This window comes from Parasteatoda tepidariorum, chromosome 3 (genome assembly GCF_043381705.1).
Source record: "Parasteatoda tepidariorum isolate YZ-2023 chromosome 3, CAS_Ptep_4.0, whole genome shotgun sequence".
Taxonomy (NCBI): Eukaryota; Metazoa; Arthropoda; class Arachnida; order Araneae; family Theridiidae; genus Parasteatoda; species Parasteatoda tepidariorum.
The window spans coordinates 96,681,380-96,701,270 of record NC_092206.1 but is presented as its reverse complement, the minus strand read 5'-3'; the positions used below and the strand labels follow the sequence as shown (position 1 = coordinate 96,701,270).

The 19,891-nt window shown below is 25.6% G+C and overlaps 1 protein-coding gene across 27 annotated transcripts in view; it reads left to right on the top strand.

Moving 5' to 3' along the window:
• LOC107443784 (SH3 domain containing GRB2 like, endophilin-A) overlaps window positions 1–19,891 on the top strand; it is a 125,213-nt gene that overhangs the window by 85,168 nt on the left and 20,154 nt on the right. For 7 of the 27 annotated variants that reach the window (XM_071179122.1, XM_071179112.1, XM_043046587.2 and 4 more), the window contains exons 1-7: window positions 4,955–5,111; window positions 6,609–6,709; window positions 8,746–8,814; window positions 9,629–9,701; window positions 13,021–13,155; window positions 13,951–14,084; window positions 16,801–16,867. In XM_071179122.1, the coding sequence (XP_071035223.1) occupies window positions 6,665–6,709; window positions 8,746–8,814; window positions 9,629–9,701; window positions 13,021–13,155; window positions 13,951–14,084; window positions 16,801–16,867 (523 nt within the window). In that variant the 5' untranslated portion in view covers window positions 4,955–5,111; window positions 6,609–6,664. Of the gene's footprint in view, window positions 1–4,954; window positions 5,112–5,132; window positions 5,375–5,410; window positions 5,557–6,608; window positions 6,710–8,745; window positions 8,815–9,628; window positions 9,702–13,020; window positions 13,156–13,950; window positions 14,085–16,800; window positions 16,870–19,891 lie in introns of those variants that run through there. The other 20 variants (XM_071179117.1, XM_071179111.1, XM_071179106.1 and 17 more) reach the window with 9 other exon arrangements.

Below are 19,891 nucleotides of genomic sequence, written 5' to 3'. Positions count from 1 at the left end.
TTCCTGGACTTTTACAAAACCTTCGGGGTACTGAGAGAGCTAGTTTTGACATTTGTCCGCTCTCTCAATAGAAAAGGTTTTGTTCTATGGCTTCCGGAGCTGGTACCCCCTGAAGACGTCGGCTTCGGTGGCCATATTTTTATTTACATTGTTTTTTTCTTTATTGCTTCTATTATTCTTTCGTTTGAAAATTCTGCTGCTTTGCGCGTTTCTTTCAAAGAAAGTTCTGTTATTATGGAATTAAATATTTTGTATTCTTTTACTTCTGTTATTTAAAAGTTAGATTATTTTAGCCCTGCAAAAAGGAAACAAAAAGATCCTTTGAAAATTATTTAGAAAAATATTTATAATTCTGTAATCAAATCTTACTCGAATGACCCTTACAATCTTACTCGAATGACCCTTACAATTTTTAAAATTATATTTAATCACAATCTTAATTAATCACACTCACTTAGAATCTATGTTGAAACAAAATATTGAAAAAGAACACAGCATTAAAACTATTGAAATATCGAGATTAATAGATGATTTATAAAGAAGTTTTCTTTTAATTTATGAATTCCAAAATCAAATTTGTTTAGCAAAGCTAGTAAGTTACTAAAAAAATATGCAAATAAATTTAATGTATCATTTTTAATAGTATCTAAGCTTATATCTACGATTCAGTAAACAAGTTGTGTCATAAGACGTTCATATATGTGACAGTGTGGGTATGGAATATTGATATTTAATTCTTTTCTTATAATGATTTTGTACATTATCAATGCCTCTTATTTTAACCGCACATAAAAAGTAAGAAAAAAGAAATATACACGAAGAAAAAAGGTATTGTGAAAACTACCCTCATATGGTAACATTTTACAGTTTTCTGATTCTATGATAACACTAAAAAAACCCATAATTTTTGTCGAAGCTCTTAGGTAATGATTTTGGCAAAATTAACAATAAAATATGGTGTTATAATATGAGATAAAATTTGGTAAATGTAAAATTTGGGAATTTTACCTCGGTCCCTTAGAGTAGCATAAAAACAATTTTTTCGGTTAAGTTTACTTTTCATTACAGTAGTTCATTACTTAGAGTAGCATTTCACACTAAATGTGGGATAATAAGAGCTATCATCTTGAAAACCAGAATTTTCGGTAAACCGTTAACATATGAATGGAAAAATTATTAAATACCGAATATACATACATATTTTTTTTTTTAACAAAAATTATGTTTTTTTCTTTAGGATCCATTCAATACGGTAATTTTGATTATAATATTAATACTTTTCTGGGATTCGGTAAGAATTTTAATTAGTTATGAGACGGAATCGGAGATAAGCTCTCAGAAAAGTCTAGAGTTAAGAGTCCAGTTTGAACATTTAGACTACCGACTACACAGCTCTGATTTACATGATAATATGTAAAATCGTTAATCGTAGAGAAATCTGTAACATATTAAGAACTTGTTGAATATATTTTTTTTCATTGTTCTTCATATATGTTAAACGCATGAAAGTTTTTCTTGTAAAAAACGGAAAATAAGGAATAAAAAAGTAAGAACTTTTCGGAAGATATTTAGTAGCTGGCTATTTACGAATGGATTTAAAACTTAATAGAAAACATATTTATATAAACATATAGGTACCTCGACAGATTTAGTTTTTATAGAAAGATTGATAATTAAAAGTGCAAAAAGAAGTTAAAATATTTAAAATTTTTGAGAACTAGAAACAGAATCTTAAAAATTTTTCGCTCAGAAAGATAAAAAAAAAACCACTTATAATATTTATGAAATTAAGCTCGTTATCTTTTTCATTAAATTCATTACTTTCTTAAAAACGAAAATTCCTTTCCATTCAGTTCTGAAAAATCTAATCATAAATTGGTGAGCGAGACTTCTGAAAAAGGATAACAACTTTCTTATTAAGTTTCGGCATGAATGACTTTTTTATCTTTGCCCTTTCAGAAGAGTGATTATTATTTTTAAAAGAAAAATATTTTAAATTTGTATTGAAAATATTTTCTTAGCTTTCGCTTCGTAATTTCTCAACGAACAAGGCATTGGAATACATTTCTCAATATTTGTTTTTCTAATCTCTCAAATATCGATATTATTTTTAAAGATATTAGTGATTAAAATTTCTTAATAATTACTAGGAGTAGTAATTACAAATGAAATTCTAATCTAGTTTTGCAATGTAAAATGTTTCAAAGATCAAAAATATTCCAAAAAGAAAAATTTCATCTACATTAAAAAATGGTTTAAAATAGAACTCTCTTGTAATAACTTTCCACCCACTCTTTCAGGATTTTATCTTCTAATTTTTGAAACGTTAGAAAAATACTGCATTTATACTTTTTCATCGAAACACCTTAAAATGATCTTTAAAATTTTCTAAACTAATATTGTATTTATTTTTAAAATATCGACATCCTTTTAATTTTATTCAAAAACTGAGATTTAAAAATGTAATTTATTTTAAAATACCACTATTTAAGAAATGGCTTTCTTAAAAAGGTGTTTTCTTCTTAATAATTTAATATACTTTATTTCCGACTTATTACTTTTTAAATAAATAATAATATATGTGACATATTATGGGCAAAAAAATATGTTCTACACACTTTTAAGTTATTAAAATTTAGAAGCTAATAAATTTCGTTCACCAAATTAGAAAGATAAGGATGCAATGTCCCTTAGATACCGATTAAAAATTATTAATTGGAATTTTATTAAGTTTTATTACATTCTGAGAGTCTTATCTTCAGTGTCTCGTAATTATTTATTTTTTTCTCTAACTCTAACAAATTTCACGTTCAAGTTTAAACCCCGTAATTCACAGACATAAAGTTCACTAATCAAATTGTGATTGAGTAAAATTCTTTTTCACAGTCTAATAAAGGGGAATGAGCACTTAATAATTCAAGAAACGAAGCGTAGCCAAAAATCAATTTCAAAATAAATTGCTTAATTCAAGTGGTCAACCAGAAAGAAAAGACAAGATGGCTTTGTAAAGAAATTCTTTCAAGTGTGAATTTGTCACCCTGGCAGCTCAGTGGTTCCCAATTTGTGGTGAGGTATCTTAACTTTCTCCCTTTTCAAAGTATAAAAATAGTCTCTGGGTCAGGATAAAATGGTAGCGAAGAAGCGAAACACTTCAATAGTTTGCTAAAAACAGATGCAAAAATGTCGTCCCTTAAACCTTTTTTTCTCCCCATTCACTTTAATTTTTAGTTTCGTTTTTTCCTTGTTCTCTGTTTGTATTTACTGAATTGTCTTCTTCTTTTCCCTAAACTCTTGTCAAAAAATAGTTCTAATTATTACTTTCCTTTTAAAGTTCACACCAGACTTTAAATTTCCACAATATCTTGTCATCACAATATCTCTGTTGTTATTTACCGAACTGTCTTCTCCTTTTCTCCAAACTCTTGTTAAATTTCCACAATATCTTGTCTTCACAATATCTATGATGTTATTTACTGTACTGTCTTCTTTATTTCCCCAAACTCTTGACAAAATTCTCTCCAATTATTACTTTCCCCTTTAAAGTTTTCTTCGGACTTAAAATTTCCACAAGATCTTATTATCTCTCTTATAAATCTCGTTTAATAAAACTGTCATCTCCTTTTCCCCAAACTCTTGTCAAAATGAGTTCCAATTTTTACTTTTCCCTTTAAAGTTTACATCAGACTTTAAATTTTCACAAAAACTTTTCATGATTATTAGAGGTAAAGTGAGAGTAAGAGAGGAAAGAAATAAATAATATAAATATACCCCAAAAAAGTAATTTTATTTATATAAAAATATGTGGCTGAACTTGTTAGAGCTTAGCGTCATAATTTTAAGGTTGAACATAAGATTACGTTGACTAAAGTTCATGAATTGCGAAGTACATTAAAAATTTTCACCTAAAATTTAAATAACCACCAAAAATTCCCTCACACGTTTTCCGAAAATTTCACGCTCTACTTTTTCCGTTTTTCTGAAAAATGTAATTTTGTCTCCTTTTTAGTCTAGTTAAAGGTATCTAACTTTTTTACGAGAAATTTGTAAAAATTTTCAGAAAAATATAATTTTAAAATTATTTGAAGTTCTGCCGAATAAATATATTTTGTTAAAAACTTTTATTGAGATAAAATTGGGGGAAGGCATAGCTATAGGCATAGCTAAATGTGCGGGAGGTATAGCTATAGATATTGGATCATAGAAGAGTAAATTTATTCACCTGAAAAATAATGCATAAAACGAAGCTGTTTTTTTTTTTAAATTTATTTATACTTAAGTGGTACAAATAAACAAAACATTATTTATTTAGTTTTTTATTATATTCGTTGTTCATAGAATGCTGGGAAATAAAAGAAAACAAAAGCTGTAAAAAATGTATTCAATGTTAAATATTTTACACTTTTGTTCGATGCATCGTAAAATGAAAAAAAAAAAAGAAATTTCTTTTTTCTTTTCAAAAAATTTCTAAAAATTTAAGTTTTTAAATTTAAATTGTAAGTAAGTAAAAAGGCTTAAAACTATCATTATTATATCTTTATTAGTATTATACATTAATCATTCAATTACTTTTTCGTATATAAAAATAATTTATTAACATTTATATTTTAAATAGGTAAAAAAAATTTAAGTTATTCTTATTTTTCCTTATTATCATAAAATATTAATTAACCAGTTATTTTTTTCACATGGTAAAATATAAATATAATTCATAATTGGTTAATTTTTTTTAATTTTAAATTTAATAATTAAATTTAGTTAATTTTTATAGGTTTTAAGATTTATGCTTTAAATAATAATTTTATTGCCATTTATTTTTATTAGAATAAAATATTAAGTAAATAATTACTTGAAGTTGATAGTTTATTTTGTGAAAAAGCATAATTTTACAACAATTTGAAGAGAGAGAATGAAAAAGGGGGAAATAAAATCTCATAAAGCCATCACTAGATGGCAGTGCTATTGTTTTGACCGTGGCATTGCGGCATCAGCAGACCTATGGGATACATTAACGCTTCCGAAATTGTGTGATATTTGTTGTGATAAATTTCCAGTATTTACAGGAATCTTTTCATACGTTGTGTTAATTTTTTTTTTTAAAAAAAAAGATAAAGGTCAGTAAATTTCTTTCACTCCTTTGCGAGATGTTTGTAAGTTTTTGAACTTATTAGCGTGATGTAAGGACTCGCACATTGCCAGTTCAAATTTCGTAAATCGGTTTTCTCTTCGGGCCAATTATTTAAACAGCTTTAATCCCAGTCTTAAAAATATCGTAGGTAATAGGACAAAGGTTGTATTTTTAGTTATGATTCGCATTTTTCGTGAGTAAAAGTGTCTGCTTATACCCTTTTTGGACTGTAAAGTGTCAAATTTCAAGGTTAATAGTAATGACATCTTTTGACAATCTCTATTTATAAGCGCGGGATCTTCAAGATTCTGAATATGCTGTGATAAATTTTTACATTCATTGAATGTGCTGATTACTGTACAATATTGGGAATAAGATCAGTTTCATTTAGATTACGTTGTTTAATTATATAAAGTGCTACCCTTGTATCTGTAAACATCTTATCTCTTTTCATATTTCTTTCTATTTAATTTTGTTTGAATACGTAATCAAACATTTTTGTCATAAAAACAGATTAATTTAATTAGCAATGAAATATTTAATTCATTTGTTACCATAATGATTTAAAAATCCGGGCGTGTCATTAAGGGCGGTTTTTAATATTATAATATTACCTTTCCATTTCCAGCTTAAATAATTCATTTAAGTGTGGTTCTTCTTTACTTATAAATAGCTTATAGTTGTGAAAATTATTTTTCCAAAAGTTTAAAATTTATATAAATTTATCAGTTTGGGTTAGTTGCAGTTAGCTATTTTAAATAAAATTGCCTTTGATATTAAGCCAGGCTCTGCAATGTGCACATTATTGATATTTAGAATTATGTACTTATTTAGAGTTATTTTTTATATATATTTTTGTTACGTTTATATGAGAAACTATGTTGAATTTTTTTTTTAGTGGATTATAATCTTCATTTGATTGTATGAGTCATTAAATTGGCATAAAAATTGTTGAGTCATTTATTTTTACAATATATGTATATTATTTCAAAATTTTTCCACTAAAATTTTTACTATGCTTCCCCCTTCAAATTATCATTATTTCGTATGTCTCTTGGACAAATAAAAGATCTGATTTTAAATTGCAGTTGAAAAAGTTGTGACTTTAAAATGCTGTTGAAAAAGTTGTGATTTTGAAATACAGTTGAAAAAGTTGTATATTCAGTTTGTCCCTACAATTACTGTTACAATTGTAGTGACAAGACATAAAATATAAATTTTTAAAGTGTTATCATTGATTTGCTATTTAATTGATTGGATGTAGTGAAACATTTGATTATTTACTTTTTAATTCGTTACCAAGTATACTTTTAAAGGTATAGTGCATTTTTAAAGGTTAGGTGAAATTCAGCCACATTTCTGACTTTTAAAATTTTGAATTTATTGATGCATACATTTTAAGTATTATTGTTATTATTCATCTAAATCATTTTTGTATCTTAAAATGTTTTTTGTCAAATAACTAAAATCTTTCTTTATTTAGAGAGAACTGTGAATAGTCAACTTTTGCTGCTGTGATCTTAATTAAAAGAAACAACGATGGCTTTCGCAGGTCTCAAAAAACAAATAAATAAGGCTAACCAGGTAATATTCTCTAATAAAATATTACATTTTTAAATGGCTAAAATTAAAATGTAATGCCTTGGTTGTCAAATTAGTAGTTTTTATGCATGTAACCGCAACATCTTGAATTTAATTAGTTTTAATACTTAGTGTTATGTTTCATTGCTCTTTTTTTTTTCAGTGTGTTATATACCTATCTGTGTATTGCTTTATTATTCATGTATTGTTTAAGGTTTTTATTCCTGTGTTTCATGTTTTTTAGTGAATAGTTATGGATATTCTGTATTAGTGTTACATGCTAGTAACAAAGTGTATTTTATTTTTCCCTCAAGAAATTGAATTTTTTTGTTTTGTGCGTGACATGTATTAACAACTTTTTCCCTATCTGTCTTATTTCTTTTTGTATTTATTACATTAAATGAATAAGAATATTTTTATCCACTCTTTATAGTTTAGATAGCGTTACATGTATAACGAACAATTAATCTTATTTTATTTCTTTTAGAATTTATTACACCAAGTAATCAATACTATAAGTTATATACTGTATGACATATATTAAACTTAACAATCTAAACAACTTATGTTGCTTAAAAATTTTTATTAGTAATTTTCATCTGACATAGCATTTCCCCTGTAAATAGAACACTTGATGTTATTTTATAAAAAAGATTGTTTCTTACAGATTTCTTAAATTGAAAATATTACCAACATTGTTTTCTGTCAGTCAATTATTATGATATCATAAAAAATATCATATAATTTTTATATTTGTATTATATTGATTGTGTGAAATTGTAACTTTTAGCAAAACCTCTTAATTTTCTTTATATGCATATGTATTTATAATGCATATAAAATAAAAGTGTTTGTAAATATATATTTTTATAATTGAGTACTGATTATATGTTTATTCCTAATGCTTTAGAGTTAATACTAGTTCTTAATGCTAAAGAGTTAATGGTTATGGCTATCAAAATTAGGTTTCACTTTGAATGCTATACATTTTGCTGAATTACTACATAATTTAATCAAAAAGCAAGAAAAGTGCAGTAGTTTTTGGTTTAGTTGAAATATAAATGAGAATGTAAAATTAATATCTATAGTGGTAATTTAAAGTGTTTTTACTATTCATAGCAGTGCTTTTATAGAATTTAGTTATTTTAAGAAAATCATTTTGTTTTCCATGAGAAAACTGCCCTATGAAGGTAGAAACTTGTGTGGAAACTCATCTTTATCTTTAAATATGCTCAAGTTGTACACATTATTTTGGCAATTTTTATAATTGTATAATATGTGTGTTGTGTTATCTCCCTTATCTTTAAAAAATAAAGTTTATGGGAAATTTTGTTTTCAGCATTAAAATTACTATGTAAGGTTATAATCAAATTTGTGAATTATATATTTAGCTATTTCGTTATAAAATATAGAGCATTAAATACTTACTAAAACTAATACAGAAGTAAAAAAAATATCCCTGTCATACAACACTTGACTAAGCCTAACCATATACCCACTTTACCCCACCTCAGAAAACAATTCATATTAAATAGAATTTTGAAATTTATTCTTAAATTTCTATGTAGATCTGTTCTTTAGATGTTGCTCTAACAGTTTAAACTAAAATTTATAGTTTTTGACTGTTTTTAATGATATTAGAAGAAAGTTCATAAACAGCTTAAACTAACATACTTTATAAGTTGATCATCAACAGATAGTTTGTAATCATAAATTTTTTTTATCAGTTTGTAAAATTGAAATGCTTGCTTGGGAAATGCTATCTCAGTAAATGTCTCTAAAAATATTAAATAAATTATCTCAACTTAAAAGAAGAAAAGATGTTTTTTAACATGAACCCACTTTATGCCACGTACCCATTTTACCTCACCTTTTGAATATCCTTTTATCATAAAACTTTTTAACCTGTTGTTAATTTGAAAGAAATTTTATGGATTTAATATGTTATAACTTTTATTCATACTAAGTTTGTTAATGTACGTAAGTTTATTATTTACCTGTTAATATTTAAGTAATTGAAAATTTTAATTTCATTCCAGTACATGAGCGAAAAAATAGGAGGAGCTGAAGGAACAAAATTCACGGAAGAGTATACTGAAATGGAAAGAGTAAGTTTTGAAATTTTCTCCTCTACTCTGGTTTGAAAAATTCACTTGTTTCATTGGTTCATTGTTAAGAATTTCAAATTCCCGAAACAATTTTTTGTAATAAATATATATATTAAGATTAATTTATTTGCATATGCTGCCATTATCACAAGGTGGTTCGACTATTTGAAAACTGTGAATTCTTGGGATATACAAAATTAACTCCGGAAATACTCAGAATATTCACCATTTTATTAAGAACTAGTCTACAAATCTCTGCTAATGTGTTTAAATTAATCTTTGTATGTAAAAACTGTTTCTCTGATATAGTAATTCATTTTCTGGCATTGCTATTTTGATATATTATTCTAATTCTTTTATTTTTTTATTTCCTATTTAACGGGAAATTTTTCATTTAAATTGCATAACTTAGCTAAACAATTTATTTCTGAAAATGACACCTTTTTATCTAGAGTTTTTAATGAACTTAATAATTATTTAGAAGAAAATATAAATTTTATATATTTAGTGTAGAACAAATTTCTATGCATAGAATAAGAAAAAAATTTATTTAGTAGAGGAAATAAGTATAAATTCTTTATATATATAAATATATGTGAATATNACTAGACGTTAAGAACGTATCCAATGAGCGAGCAAAGCGAGCATTGGATTGCGAAGCAATCCGAAATGAACTGCGATAGCAGTTCCGAGGGTTGGTGAGCGCCAGCGAGCAGGGGGCGAAGCCTCCTAGTTTTTTATAAAACATTAAATTTTTATTATTATTATTATTTTTGGGGCAACTTGGACTTACTTTTCTCTTTTTACTTTTAAGAAAACAGACTTAACAGCTGAGTTAGTTGAAGACATACTAAATAAGACGAAAGAATATTTACAACCAAATCCAGGTACATTATTTTTTTGCAAATTATACATTTTTATTTTCGTGATCATCCTTCAATATTAATGTTATTGTATAAGAATTTATTTATCAATGTTAGTATGACCTAACTGTATTAGTTTAAATGAAATTCCTGAAGGGAAATAAGCTTCTTGTTTTGTAATTGTTACTGTTTTGTAGAAAAATTCCTTCAGATTTGTCAATAATTTGTCATCACAACTATTTTGAAAACTTTGTGTAAAATGTATCTCATTTTATTGGAAATTTTACCATCAAACCATCCATACTGATTCTGAAATTGATTTTGGTGCCAGTTCATCTTAAAAATGCTAATGATGAAAAGTATATAGTTAAATAAAGCTTGAAAAGCTTTTTCAAATTGCTCAAATAATCTCTTTTTATTGTAGCCAAACTTGTTTAGTAATCGAAACCTGTTTTTATGCTAACAACTAAATCGTTAGATTTATTTTCAAAGGTAATTATGCAACAATCTTTGATATAATAATGATAAAAATGTCACTCTTAAAGCTTTGTCTCCTATGTTTTCTGTTGCTGAAATTCTTAAATATGTACCCACTATTTCAACAATTGTTATTATTTTGTTAGAAATATTGGTGACAGAAAGTTACAAATCATCGATGCTTTGCCTGATATTTTTCTGTTAATGTGTTGGAAATTTTTTTAAGAGTACTATGTGCCAATATTCTAACATGTGTCAGCTAAGCAAAAAGATAGTTTGTTTATTTTGGCAGTACATCATTATTAGTCAGTGCTATAATAGTAGATAACTTATGGCGACAATGACATAATTTTGAGCTATATAGGCTATTCAAAGAAGCTGACATCGACAAATACATCAAAATAAGTCTCTTAAAGCTTACGGGCCATGTCTATCGAATGGATCCTCCTTCTTTGGCATTTATGATCTTCAATTACAAACCAATGGGAACTAGATTTAGATGTATGCCTAAGATCAGATGGCTTGACTCTGTGGAAGAGAATTTTAAAATCCTTAGAATTACTAACTGGAGAACAATTGCAGGGAAAAGAGCAGAATGGAAGAAGGCTCTAAGGAAGGCTCTGACCCACAAAGGGCTGTCATGCCAATAGAAGTTTTTTTAAATCTATTTTTCAGCTGTACAGGCAACAAATAAGTAAATAAATTATTTAACAGTAATTGATATTTTAATTGAAATAAAATTGGTGTATGATGGCAAACATTGAGAGTAGAAATAATTCATTGAACATTGAAAAAGTAATTACTTTTTTAATATTGTTTGAGTATTTATTTATTTATTTAAGTAGTTACCAATTTTCTAGATTTAGCATTACTGAACATTCATTTCCAATTTCAAAATTAAATTTAATTTAATTTTATATTTTAATTTTTTTTTTAATTTTATTTATTTATTTATTTTTTTGCATAGTTAAAATATATTTCAGAATTATTTTACGCAATCTACTATGTAACAACATTCTTTGTATCAAGTGTTATTATTTTATTTAAAATATCTACAAGGCAATCTTTTTTTTTTATATTATAGAAGTTTTAAAATTATTTTATTTGTTGTGTTATTTCATGTGCTGCTCATGCATCTATCATAGCAGGTAATTTTTTTTTAATCCAAATATGCTATGCTTTCATTTGGATATTCTTTTTTATTTATGCTATTCTTGAAATTTATAACTATATATACTTTTTATTTCTTAGATAGCTACTTAGTATAAAAAATTTGAGTAATTACATAGTACTAAGTGCATGTTTAGTCTCTTGAGGAAAGTTATTAATATGAAAATCTTAGGATGATTCAAAATAATTGCCCGATTACAAAACATTCAATTTATTTGCGCTATTTTTATACTATAATTTATTTTTGATTTAAAGTATATAAAATTGTACTTGGTAAAAAGGGTTGTTAATAAAAAAAAAATATTGCATTTATGTCCACTGTTTTAACTTATTAGAGATTTTGAACAAAATTGAAAAGAAAACATCTCTGCCAGAATAAATACTTTTTTTAAATTTTGCATTGAAGTAAAAAAAAGAATTTAATATAGGTCTTTGAAATATCCCTTAAAAAGTTGGTAGCGTATTTTCCGTGTGTGATGTTATCAGAATACCTCCCTTTCGGCCTTTGTCTAATTTTGTGAAATTAGATTTCTGATGGTTCCTTGCACCTAGCACTTTTTAACTGTAACCGTTAACCTTACTAAGATTGATTGGTGCTCATTCGATATTTGATGCTGCTTGAGATATGTGAGCAGTTTTTAAAGTTTGATTTCCTTCTCTTCATGCTTAGGAAGTAGAATTTCTTATATTTGAATTATTCTTGCTTTATTTAGTCTTGCAATTATTCGATCTAAATTATTACTTTATCTGAAATATTTAGACTATTAAAATGCAAGACTAAATAAAGTGAGAATAATTAAAATAAAAGAAGATAAAATTCTTCTTTCGAGAAGGAAAGCAAACTTTAAAAACTGCTCACATATCTTAAGCAGTATCAATCATTTAATGTGCATCAATCTGAGGTTAACGGTCACAGTTAAGAAGTGCTAGGCGCAAAGCACCATGCAAAAAGTAATTTTAGAAGGTTAGGCAAAGACAGAAAGGCTGAAAAGTGAAGTTATTTTGATAACATCGTCACACTGTGTATCATACTAAAAAGGTTAAAAATATAATGATTTTGAGTACGTAAACAAATTGAGAATTTTGATTTGTAATCAAGGCAATCCGTTTTGAATATTAGTACGTTTTCTAGCATATTTATTAGTGCATGTTTTAGATTTAAAAGTTTCATACTCTGTTTAATTAAAACCTTAATTTACTGTTAGTAGATTCAATATCATAAAATAATGATTGCTGATCAAAAAATTAAGAAACATAACAAAAATATGTTGTTTTATCCTGACATACAGTCTACTTTAATGCAGTTTAATGTTCAAAATTCAGAGTGTTATGTTATAAAGATGTTAGGTGAATTGTATGTTCAGTTTAAATTACTCAGAGGTGGTTTATAAAATCAAGTTTAGATTATCAGATTATAATTTTTTTGCTCTTTCTCTTTAACTATTCATCTTATAATAGATTGATTTATATTCTGTGGGACCATTAATTAGTTAGTAATAGAATTTTTGCCTGGTATGATATAGCTGTTTTTTGTTTTTTTAAATCAATTTCTTTTATGATTTTTCTCTTCATAAGTATTGTACTTACTTGCATATTTATTAAATTACAGACTGTAGATTATAAATCTTAGAATAGTGATGTAAAATTAGCTAATTATTCAGTTTTCTTATTGCTACTCTTATATTACTTATTTCAGCCACCAGAACAAAACTGATGGTTAGCTCTAAATTTCGTGGTACTGCCAAAGCACATGCCTACCCACAGCCTGAAGGAACTCTAGGGGAAGCAATGGTTAAGTACGGAAAGGATATGGGCGAGGAATCTGCTTTTGGTAGGTATTAATTCTTTTAATTTTCAGTGTTAAGTTTTTTTTTACTATACTTAACATGGTTGTATCTTGTATCCTGACTAATGTTAATCGATGATTTATAGGCTTGGTTTGCTGAAATATACTCTTATTTGTTCAATCTAAAATGAGCACAGTAGTGAATAAAGGAAAAAAAACAGACACATGGTTACTTAGATTGGTGTGTTAGCATTGAAATTAATGATATTAACTTAACTCTTGTTCCTTTTAAGGGTAAAATATTAATTTGTTTTGAATTTTATGCTTCAAAAGACGTTTCTTAATTTTACCTTGATTCTAATTATATGTATCTATAATAGCCTGACAAATGTTAATTTGTTGTTTATTGAGGTTAATTGGAATATGTTATTCTTATTTTGTAAGACTAAAATGATCTCCAGTAACAAATAAGAGACATTCAGGACTATTATAGTTGCTATGTCAAGCCAAAATATACGGTAAATACTTAGAATTTGTTCTATTTAATGATAAATACCTTTGTGTTTTATGTTTGCATAATTTACCAGACAAACAGAAAATTCATTTTTTAACTTTGTGTGTCTTCACATTTAGCTTAACTTGGCAGTGTGTAATAGCCTGATTGTTTATTGATAAGGTTAATTGAAATATGTCATTCTTATTTTGTAAAACTAAAATGAACTGCAGTAACAAATAAAAGATATGCATAGCTACCTTCGATTGGCCAAATTGAATGATAAATACTTAAAATTTGATCTATTTAATGATTGATATTTAAATCATTTTTATTTAAAATTACAGGTATGAGTTTAATAGAAGCTGGTGAAGCACTGAAACAGATGGCTGAAGTTAAATATGCTCTAGAAGATAATGTAAAACAAAATTTCCTCGAACCCTTGCATCATTTACAAACCAAAGATCTAAAAGATGTTTTGGTATTTTCTTTCTTTCATTTTTAAATATCTAAATGCTATTTCAGAAAAAACTGTTTTTAATTCATTATTGTTTTCTTTAAAATTTCTATTAATATTTGTTTTAAAAGTAGTTGGCATAAAAACTTTATTTTATAAATTTTAGTTACTATCTGTCTTAGTGTCTACTATTATTTGCTTTATAGTTGCTCAGTTATGACTAATGGCTAACTGCTGTTTTCAAAAGGTAGAGAGTAGAAAAACAAACTATTAGGCACGTTAAATAATTTTTTCTTTTAACGATTTAAATAGTAAACTAATTAAAATTTTGAATAAGATGTTAAGTTCATATTGAAGCAGAATAAAAATTTGTTGCCTATCATAAAATTTGCTGAAGATGGATATTAGAGATTGAGGAAATTCACATAATATTTAAGTAATCATATTTTGAATCTAAATTATTTATTACTGAAACATCAAATTTGAATATCTGTTGCATAGACAAAAATTTAAGTAGGGCAAGCTTAAGTTTTTTTTAGTTTATAGGTCCATCTTTAATTACGAAATTTTTGTAACATTTTTAATAATTAGTGGGGTTTTATAAATAGACCACAAGTATTGGGTCTTGATTGATCAAAAGTTATTTAAACAGTGGTTATTTTGGTGCTTTGTTTTAAATAAACATTGTGTAAAGTCATGCCTGGCGAGCAAGCCTCATGATACTTAATATTAATTTTGAAAAGTATGTAAATTTACTTACTGTATGTATTTACATAATGTAGAAAAAAAAATGTCTTGATGATTTTGTCCATTTATATAACAAAGATCTAAAAGATATTTTTGTGTTATTTTTTTCTTCCTTATGCTTTTTTACACTTTTTAAGTATTCAATAATGATAAACATTTTAGCTTGTTTTACTTGACACAAAGTTTTTTTTTTTAATAGTTTTGATTGGCATATATTTTTGTTATCTGTTAACAGTTTAGATAATTAATTATATATTCGTTTTTAAAAAACATGGATCTAAAATTATAGCTAAACAAAATCAAAATTATTTTCCATGTGTTTTCTTATAAAATTTACAACTCTGATCCTTTTTCAATTACTATAATCATGCTTATTTGCCTTTATGATTAATTTGGGAGGGGTGCTTACTAAACACTGATGGTTGGTTAGAAAAAAATTTTTTTTTTAAAACTTTCAATGCAATTTGAGCTCTTAAAGTTTTCGTATTTACCTTTGAGCTCAGCAAATATTCATGATGTTAATGTTTGTATAGAAATAAATCTGTTTCAATGATTACAACTTTATTAAATTGCATTCATATTTTCTGAAAATAATTATTTTTTGTTATTATCAGAAAAACTTATTTAATTTGTTAGATGAACCTAGTATTTTTTGGTATTTTTATTTATTTTTAGTAATAAATGTAAATTATTCTAAAACAAATGCTCTTGACAATGAAAATAATTATATAAATAGAATTTTTACTTGGAAACGAAACTATCTTGACAAAAATCAACATTTAAAGTAAGGATTTGGAAGATTGTTTCTTCTCTTTAAAAATAATAAAATAAAAATATTATTAAGCATAGTTATTTACATAATTGATTATTCAACAGATAATTTAACTAACTAAAATAACATAGTTATTATAATCGAAGTTGCAATTATTTGTTTATTTTTAAATTATTTTATTGGCTTTAGTGCTTAAACTTAAAATCCCTTCTGACCTTAAGAGAACTTCCTGTGATTACACATTGAGATTTATATTCACGTTATATAAATAAATAAATCAAATCTTGCATTGATATTTTTATTTAAACGTTGATAAAATTTTCAAAATGTGGATACTGTAAATAAGTGTTTCCTACATGCACTTCTTTCTTGCATAAATTTCAGGTATTTTTTCAGTTATTTAAAAAGTGTTTTTGCGCCTAACATTTTTGGATTTCTTTTTCCAGCTTTTTTTCTTTTCTTTTTTTTTATCAAACTCATCCCTGCAGTTTGAATCAATATAAAGTTCTATGAAAATAAAATGTTTTAAAAGAAGTCCTTGATTTTCAAGCAAATTTGCTGTAAGATGATTGATACGAATTCGTTGAAACTAGTTACAACTAGTGCAACACAACTAGTGCTAGTTACAACTAGTGTATTCGTTGAAACTAGTTATTTAATCGAGATTTTGTGTTTGCGGAAAGTTTTTAATTTTATCCAAGTCTGCTACTGATGTGTGTTACGCACAATCATGTGTGTGTAATATTACTGTTGAATTGTTATTATTTTTGTATTATATCAACCTATGTTCGAACCAAATTTTATTAAAATCTGTCTTGTACTTCAGGCAATAATAATAGGCCAACACCAGTGTAAATGAAATATTTGTCACTAATTTTTTATATTATTATTATTTTGCCAAGAGTTTTAGAATCCAAAATTTCCAAGCTTATAGCGAATTATATTTGTGAAACTAAAGTGTGTGTAATACAACTGTTGAATGGTTATTATTTTTTTATTATATCAACTTTGTTCGAACCAACTTTTATTAAAATCTGTCTTGTAGCTCAGGAGATAATCACCCAAATATTAAAATTCCCTCAATTTTTAACTCTAGTCTAAATAAAATTTTTCTCACAAATTATTATTTTTTTTCTTGCAAAGAGTTTTAGAATCGAAAATTTTCAGCTTATAGCTTATTATATTTGTGAAACTAAAACATGGTTTATGTATTTTTGTTAGCATCATCGTAAAAAACTTCAGGGCAGACGATTAGATTATGATTGCAAGAAAAGAAAACAAGCAAAAAGTAATAATGCTAAGCTTTGTTATTAATTTCATATACTTTTTTCTTACCTTGTCTTTTTATAACTATATTTATGTTCTGAATTGGTGTGTTTATTTAATCTTTATTTAATTTTCCTAGCTTTTTAACATTTTAGTTTAATTAAGTTTTTTTGCATAATCTATCTAATCAAATGTTCTTATTTCTTTATTTCATTGAAAAGGCGACCATACAGGTAAGAATAATAAAAGATTATAAATTAGCTGTATAGGAGAAGCTTGTCATCTTTAAATCAAAATGCATGCACTTTGTGAATAGTTTATTTTGTAAACATTAGTACAAGCTTCTTTTATACTTGTAGAAGCTTTAGTGCATATTGCTTTTTAAAACATGCATAACTTATTTTCTGAATATTCTAAATAATGCCTTGTAGACTTTTAGCTTAGCCTGTATTATGCACTTAAATAGTATGGCGTGAAGCTCAAATTTTTCTATTAATGCATTTTTCTTCTTGATAAACTAATAAACATGCATCTTGTGAATTCGGCATAACACATTTATTATTTAAAAAAATTTTTTTTAAAAAATTGAAATTAGAAAAAACATTATTTGCATGAATAATTTGTTGCCAGTTATATTTTATACTGAAAAATGAGTGTATTATTTAAAAATCAATGTTTAACTGAAATATTAAAACAATATATATATTGTGCTTCAATTTGTTTATATATTTAAAGATCAATCAATCCAAATTTTGTGCATATCAGTATGCTCTTTTATTCAACCTTTTCTTTAAAATTGTTTCTCTTAAATAAATATAAAAATGTAGTTCTCACAAAAAAAAAGACTTTTGAAAATCAAATGTATGTTTTCTTATGAAGAGTTAATAAGGAAAATAAAGCTAATGTAGATATTTATCATTATGTGTTTTAGGGTGTGCAGTTAATTTAACTTCCAACATTATTAAATTAATGTAAATAAACAATTTTTATGTGGAAATGTTTTTATTTAATGTATCCTTGATTTGTATGATCAAGTGTGCAAGATTTTAGTTCAATTTAGTAAATAGTTTTAATTAAACTTTAATTTTGCCCAGATTAAAAATATTGAGTAATTATAAAATAAGGTTTCTAGGTTTTTCTGAGAGGTACCTATTTTGTGAAAGTTTAGACATAATTTGTGAAAATTAAAAATTATATTAAATAATCAATTCAAAAATATGAATTTATCGTTTCTTACGGGATATAAAAATTTAAGAAAAAGTATTTTGTGGAACTACCATTTTTCCTAAAGTTGAACTTGTGAAGGTACCACTAAATGGTAGTAACTTAGGCCTGGACAGGCATCTGATGTATAAGTCAATAACAATAATTTTTAGACATTTACTCAGTATGTAAAGGAATATGTTTAATATTTAAATCATACACTTATACATATTGCTAATATAAATAATGCCTATATTGTTATTTGTTAAGGAAATGTCCATTCGTAGTCACATAATGACATAACCCTATGTTCAGTTTAGTACTATATGTTTGAATTTATTTCTTCAATATAAATCTTTACTGAGTAAGGAATTCAAAAAGAAAAAAGATGGGATATTTATTTATTGGATAATGATAGCAATACCATTTTGGAAAAAGGAGTCCTCAGAATATTAATTGGTATTGTTAAACCTCAATATACTAATTAAATAGTGCAAAAGATTATTTAAATGTTGAAATGAGACATGAAAAATGTTTAAATTTTCTGATCAAATAAACCTTTTATCCTGCCAGAGAAAGATTTCTGACCACTCAAATCTAGGGTGTGATCTGAGAAATTTGTGCCCTTTGCTATTTTAACTTTTTGTATTTTTTGTCATCTTTTTTAAATTGATTAACACATATAGTATCAATTTCTAAGACTAGATTATTCAAAAACTGTTATTTCTTGTGATTATTTTTTACTGTTTAATAGCTATCTAGAAATTATTGAAATGTGAATAATTTTTACTTTATCTTAACCTATAAAATTTTATTACTGAATCCTAAGTTAATGTGAAATAAATTGGAAACTTTTTTGGAATGTAGCTTTTTGAAAAATTAGATTTGGCTAAAATCACAAAAATTAAAATATCATTTGGGAATTAAAATTTTAACTTTTCTATTGACCAAACTATTAATGTCCTATGTTCTAAATTATCCCTTATCAGCCATTTTTTAAAAGCCTGGGATGTGATATCAAACCGAAATTTTTGTTGTTTTTTTCACTTATCAAAAGGTTTGTTTATTCAAAGGAAGTAAATTTTTGTGACTAAATTTGTAATTTTAATTATCATATCTATAGATTAGATGAAAACTTATTTCAGATGATTAAAAAAGATATGCCTTATCTTACACTTTAGCACTTTAAAAAAAAGGTTATGAATGATATAAACAATAACTTATCAGTTTTTAATTGTTTTTTTTTTCTTTCAATTTTTTGCCTTAAAGCTTTCTAAATATTTTAACAACGTGCTTTGTAATCCAATTTTTGATGTCATATTTTAAAATTAGATGAATGCCCAATTTTGCATTCTAATTTTAACTTTCTTTTATTATAGTGTCACATATTCAAAAGAACTTTTTAACAAATTTTGAGCATGGTTGTATTTACTTACTTGTACAACATTTTGAATAAAAACTTATTTGTGTTTAACATTTCATGAAAAAGATCCTTAAGTCTTTTAATTAAAGATGTATTTTGTTCTCTTCTGTGTATAGTGTGTTGTTACCCTTTATATAAATTTTTAAATTCTTTTATAAACGTAAATTTACAAATATTTTAATAAGCATTGATTTTCAAGAATCTTTACACTTTTTTCTTTAAGCTTCAAAGAATGCAGTTGAATGATTTCAAACATTTAATGCTATTTAAACTTTAAAAATATGAATTACTGTTTAGAACTTTGAATTTACATCAAAATTTAAATTTTAAAAAAAACATAGGTTCTTAAAATATTTTGCATTGTGCATTGAAATGCTCTAGTTTTGTTTTGACTTGTGATTGTGATAGTTTTAGAATAGT